Raw genomic sequence first — 6651 nt, 5'->3', positions numbered from 1 at the left:
CAATTGGTAGATATGCCAATATAGTGTAGGATTATGTAAACATAACTTATAAGATACTAGAATTATATGGCCATGACGTATGATGGATTTATTGTTATAAAAAAACATAACATAAATAAATAAATAAATAAATAAAAAACAATAAAAATATAAATTATTATTAATTTCACATACCAATTATAAATACTACACATAAAATCTTGAATGGTAATAATTATTCATATCCATTTTTATTCAATATTAAAAATAAATTATATATCCAAAAATTGAAAATTATATACTAACTAATTATTGAAAATTATTACTTCCAAAATTTTATAATATTTTTTAAAATGAATAATAAACTAAATCAATAATTTTTTTGAATTAACCCTTTAAACTTTTAAAATACATTTGATTCCTAAACAAAAAAAAATGAAAAAACAATAAATTAAAATAATAATAATTTCCTCTTTTTGTAAGTCAAACTTACACAAACATATACCTCCACAGTAGTAATAATAGAAACTGCAATTTTCAGAAGTTCCTTTCCCTCCTTTTGAGGAAGGAAAAATTGACCCCGCATTAACCTCTCCTTGAAGACATGCATTGGAATATTCAAAGGCTCACTGTTAGGTCCCACCCACATCGTGTAAGTTAGCTGCAAGATCTGCCCTTCTGCTAGATTATACTTGAATATGTGTAAATCACAACTAACAGGTCTACTCACCATTGACATTCATGAAGAGTAAGTCGCAATGTTTCGGAATATCCACTTGTAAGAGCGTTAGTCCCTATCAAGTGTAATAAAATCCAGGGATGCAGAGTAAGGGATCAATAATTTTGTCGGCATGAACGCCGACTTGAAATGATTGGAATGATTCTGTGCCACTAAATTTTCATACTCGACCAGTTCACAGCTAGAATTCAAGATCCATATGGAGGTGCTTTGCAGATAGACTGCTGGGGTATTATGCTAGTTGCTCGGCCCTGAGATTCACCTGCAGAGAAGAATATTGAAAATATAACGTCGAGTGTTTGAAGGGACTCTGAATAATTGCAGAGTAGATATGGAGAATGAATCTAGTCAGACTTCCGGTAGGACATAACATTCTCATTTCTTTTTATTGGCAACGATACCTTAGAGAAATGTGAGAGATTTAGTATACCAGTTCACTTTGTGATTGTTTGTTTCTGTATTTGAGCAATTGAAAAAGATTTGAACCTTGTAATTGCAATTATTGCAGAGGAATCACCAAGCAGCAGAAACGATGAAGAAGAGGAACAGATATCTACATGGATAGCAGAGGGGGATCGGTTTAAAGCCATCGAGAATGAAGAAGAGCAAAGGCTTCTTCCTGTAAAAAAAGATTCAGCAGAGGACAAGGATGACCAGTCTCCGATCGAGGAGGTCGCTCTCACTGTTCCTACAACGGATGATCCAAGCCTTCCTGTCATGACTTTCAGGATGTGGGTTCTCGGAATCTTGTCATGCGTCGTCTTGTCGTTTCTAAATCAGTTTTTTTGGTATAGAACAGAGCCGCTCACAATTACTGCAATTTCTGCTCAGATTGCAGTCCTTCCTCTTGGCCAGCTAATGGCAGCAACAATTACTAGGAAAAAGTTCTTTGCAGGGAAGAGATGGGAGTTCTCGCTGAATCCAGGGCCCTTTAATATGAAAGAGCATGTTCTCATCACAATCTTCGCTAATTCAGGGGCCGGAAGTGTGTATGCCATTCACATTGTCAGTGCTGTCAAGATTTTCTACAAGAAGAAGCTGGACTTTTTCGTTGCTTTCCTCGTTGTCATGACAACCCAGGTTCCTTTTTGACCATTGCTGCTCAAATTTTGTTTAGAGGTCATTTAAATTCCCTGAGGTTTGTCACTTGCATTATCTATTACAATCTTGGATATGCAGATATTGGGGTTTGGATGGGCAGGGATCTTTAGAAAATATCTAGTGGAGCCAGCTGCGATGTGGTGGCCTGCAAACCTTGTTCAGGTTTCTCTGTTCAGGCATGGATTCTCATTTCATTATTAGATCAAATCCATACTTGTTAATGTGGTTTTTTTATCAATTTGTGCAATTTCTCAGATATAAAGTTTCATAAACCGACTTAGTTTGAGCAGGCGTTGAATAGTTTGAGTTTGGTTCATTTTTTTCTGATTGCAGAGCACTTCATGAAGAGGAGGAGAGACCCAAGGGAGGTCTTACAAGAAACCAGTTTTTCATAATAGCCCTTACCTGTAGTTTCGCTTATTATGTACTCCCTGGTTATCTGTTTCCTATGGTGACATCCCTGTCATGGATCTGCTGGATCTTTCCCAAGTCCGTTCTGGCACAACAACTGGGTTCAGGACTATATGGCCTGGGCATCGGTTGCCTAGGGGTAGATTGGTCGACCATTTCTTCTTACCTGGGAAGCCCTCTTGCCACTCCCTGGTTTGCAGTAGCCAATGTGGGAATTGGATTTGTGCTTGTAATGTATGTGATAACGCCAATAGCGTACTGGTTCAACTTATATGATGCAAAAACATTTCCAATATTTTCCGAGGACCTGTTTACCTCCAGTGGCCAAGAGTACAACATCTCCCTGATCATTAATTCAAACTTCCATCTCGACGTCAAGGCTTACGAGAAGTATGGACCAATACATCTTAGCACATTTTTTGCTATTACCTATGGTGTTGGGTTCGCTGCGTTAACTGCCACAGTGGTTCATGTCAGCCTGTTTCATGGAAAGTATGCTATCAGTCCCTGAATTCTTCAAAATTCCATGCTTGCAAAAGCAATCAAATGAAACTAATGGGTAATAATTTGATGCAGGGAAATTTGGCAACTTAGCATGTCTGCTTTCAGAGATGGGAAAGTGGACGTGCACACCAGATTAATGAGGAAGTACAAGCAAGTGCCAGAATCATGGTTTCAAGTGATTCTGATCATTAATGTAGCTTTAACGATTTTTACATGCGAGTATTACAACGATCAGCTTCAATTGCCCTGGTGGGGAGTATTACTGGCCTGTGCTATTGCTATATTCTTCACAGTACCTATTGGTATCATTACTGCAACTACTAATCAGGTATGTGAACAGTCTATGCTGCAAATAGGTCTTGTTGTTGCCTTTTAAGGTGCACTCAAAATGCCTTGTTTCTGAGTAGTCATATTGGAATTTGGCAAAGTTCCTCCATGAAGGAGAACTCTGTGTATAGAAGTGAGATTTTTTAACTAGTTTGCATAGGAAAGCTTTCTCAAAATAAAAATGGTTTAAGTGCTGAATTTAACTTTTCAGGAATATTTTGGAATCAGATAAACAAAAACTCTTGGAATCAGATAAACAAAAACTCTGCTCCAATCCATTAAATTTCAGAATATTCCAAAATCTACCTTCCTAATAAAAATAGCCTTTTAAATAGCTTTGTCCCTAGATTACAAAATATTTTCAAAATCTACCTTCCTAATAAAAATAGCCTTTTAAATAGCTTTGTCCCTAGATTACAAAATATTTTCAAAATCTACCATCTAAATCATGCTTAGAAAGATCATGCCCAGTACTTATCTGAATATATCTTCAATCTCATCCTATACTAATTATTGGGTTGATTTGGCATGGTAGTCACCAGGTCTGAACATTATCACGGAGTACATCATAGGTTATATGTATCCAGGCAGACCAGTTGCAAATATTTGCTTTAAGGTGTATGGATATATCAGCATGAGCCAAGCCCTGACATTCTTGCAAGATTTTAAACTGGGTCATTATATGAAAGTCCCTCCTCGAGCAATGTTCCATGCGCAGGTATTGAACAGGCCAAATCCTCCATAGCCATTGCTTTCTTGAACCCCTCTGCAAAATTGAGATTTCCATTTGCATTCTACGGCTATTAATTCATCAATATAATCTTTGTTGCAGATGGTGGGCACAGTGGTTGCAGGAATTGTGTATTTAGTCACAGCTTGGTGGCTCATATATTCCATTCCCAATATCTGTGACACAGACCTATTATCCTCTGACAGCCCTTGGACTTGTCCAATGGATCACGTCTTCTACGACGCTTCTGTGATATGGGGATTAATTGGACCCAGAAGGATTTTTGGAAGTCTTGGTGAATATGAAGCAATCAACTGGTTTTTCTTAGCGGGAGCAATAGCTCCAGCCATAGTATGGATGTTACACAAGGCATACCCTGACAAAGAATGGATCAGACTGATAAATATGCCCGTTCTCATCGGGGCCACGGGGATGATGCCCCCTGCAACAGCGGTGAATTATACAAGCTGGGTACTCATGGGATTTATTTTCAACTTCGTAATCTACAGATACAAGAAAGACTGGTGGCAACGCCATAACTATGTGCTTTCAGGCGGATTGGATGCAGGGTTGGCATTCATGGCAGTTCTACTGTACCTGTGCTTGGAATTAGAAGATATTACATTGAATTGGTGGGGAGAAAACCTGGACGGATGCACCCTGGCATCGTGCCCCACTGCTAAAGGCATTATTGTGGAAGGTTGCCCTGTGTTTTCCTGAGAAACCCATGGGCCATGACACTCGCAGCTGTCATTCCCCCATGATTTCTTGTTCTCTTCGGGCCACGTAGTTGTATTCGAACACCTAGGTCTGTGATATTCACATCGCAGACCACACAACGGGACGGAGTCGGGAGGAGATCATTTTTTTCAATATAATTCATGTAAAAGTTTTTAATGCCAGTTTATTACACCAAAAGTTATTTGATTAATAATTATTTGTCTATATTTGTTTTAACTTTGTAGTTATTGAAAGTGAAGATGATCATATCGTTACATTAAAAAAGTTAAGTTATTAAGGTAGCCAAATTTATTTGATTAAATTCATTTATTTATATTTATATTAATTTTTAATTTATTAAAGACAAAGACGACTATCTATTCAATTAAATTAAAGTCAATTAATTTCTTCTAACTTTATTAAAAATAATATATAAGCAAATTGTATTACAATAAAACAACATCACCAAATTGTATTACAATAAAGCAACCACTATTTGAAAGCAACCACTATTTGATTATTAGTTTAAGTTTATTTTAATTCTTAAATTCATTTTCTCTTTTAAAGAAGAATTATATATATATATAAAAGTTGGTTTAAATTATTATATTATAAAATAAAAAATTATATATTTTAGTGAAAATGATTAAGCATCATTTATTTTTTTATTCTTGACATAAATAGCAACACTAATATCATCCTAAATATAAAACCTAACTATTTGATATGTAATTACGAGAGAGTAAAATAAAGAAAACCAAAGACATAATTAAGCGAAGGAGGAGCGAGATGGGCTTTGTTGAAGGGAGGCTTCTTGAGCTTTGGACCTTATTGGTCTCTGCTCTTCATTATCATCTTCAATGATGATGGGGTGGGAACTAGTACCTTGGGAGGTAGAGGAGTTTATGAGTTCCACCATTTCCTTTTCCCTATTTGAGCTTTCATCGTACATCTTGAATCTCACCCCAAAGGCTACTTTGCAAATGACAGGGAACTTAGCTTATAGCCCTCTGATTCTATATAGATATTACGACTCATGAGCCTTCTAGTTTTCAATTGCTTTTTCCACCAATGTTTTATTCCACATAATGCAGGAGCATTAGATTGAACTCATGATGAGGAAGTGGAGTAGATCTTGACAATGTGGTGGACTAGCCACATGTTAAGCTAGCAAGTTGATATTGTTACTTTTGTTAGCATTCTAAATATTTAATGTAAGTGTAGGATTGCAAGTAAGTTTAATAGTCTAGGAATTAAGAGTTATTTCCATTGTAATAATTAGCTGACCATGGTTGTCTTTTCGACTTACCTCATCTGAAGAGAAGAGGAAACAAACCATTTGTTGAGGATTGTGAATAAAAGAGGCATCAAATGAGGAGGGAAGCCCTTCTCCTGCCTCCAAGTCTGTATGTTTGAAATGAATGAAAATAAAGTTGTGTAGTAGCATATTTGTTCATAAACCTATGTTTTTTGTTCTTTGGGTTCCACTCGAATTGTGTGTGTGCATTTTATTTACATTTCTGAATTCGTGTGACCATCTCTAAATTGTTATATTCTTGTTAACATTCGACTTTTGACCAATGGCCGTTTATGCGTGTTTCCATTTACTGTGACCTTTGAACATTTTTGCAGTGCCTCTGTTTTTGCACGCAAATTTTTTCCTTAGTTGAATTTGGGCCATCAATCTGAGTGAGGTGAATCCCTAATAAGGAGAGGTGGGAGGAGAACGTTCTTTGAGCTAGGGGACGCACCAAGACCTTAGAGAGTCGAGTTGTAAAAGGTGAGCGCTTCACCTTCCCAAAAGTCCAAAAACATAGTTTTTTGAAGCGCTACAAAAATATTTCGTAGTGCCTAAAGGATTTTAAGAAAGCGCTATGAAAATATATCGTAGCGCCTACAACTAGAATTTTCTGCACTGCATTTTGAAGTCCAAATTTATTTTCGGTTCGATCATTTCCATCACCACTAATGGAACTCCATGGCATAAAATACCTTAATGGCATGAAACATTAGATAATATGTTGATGGTGTGAATGTATATCGTTTATTTATTAATAGTGTACATCTACTTCATTTTATTGTCAACCAAAGTTTGTTAACCTACTAGGACTTTGTGCTATATGCATAAGTACTAAAGCTC

General features: G+C 36.5%; 1 protein-coding gene across 2 annotated transcripts; it reads left to right on the top strand.

The window, feature by feature from the left end:
• Positions 1–777: 777 nt before the first annotated feature.
• Positions 778–4693, top strand: LOC149194955 (oligopeptide transporter 7-like). 2 transcript variants are annotated; one of them, XM_089405197.1, is made up of 7 exons: positions 787–1077; positions 1227–1798; positions 1898–1995; positions 2153–2722; positions 2807–3062; positions 3597–3779; positions 3894–4693. In XM_089405197.1, the coding sequence occupies exons 1-7, from the start codon at positions 1050–1052 to the stop codon at positions 4509–4511; spliced, it is 2325 nt and encodes a 774-aa protein (XP_089261323.1). In that variant the 5' UTR covers positions 787–1049; the 3' UTR covers positions 4512–4693. The 2 variants fall into 2 exon arrangements, with proteins under 2 accessions (XP_089261324.1, XP_089261323.1); XM_089405198.1 differs by having other exon boundaries at positions 778–1798.
• Positions 4694–6651: the final 1958 nt, after the last annotated feature.

Source organism: Pinus tabuliformis, chromosome 2_2 (genome assembly GCF_031772625.1).
Source record: "Pinus tabuliformis cultivar Carrire ecotype Pingquan chromosome 2_2, CPIR1, whole genome shotgun sequence".
Classification (NCBI taxonomy): Eukaryota; Viridiplantae; Streptophyta; class Pinopsida; order Pinales; family Pinaceae; genus Pinus; species Pinus tabuliformis.
This window is presented reverse-complemented; position numbering and strand designations above follow the sequence as displayed.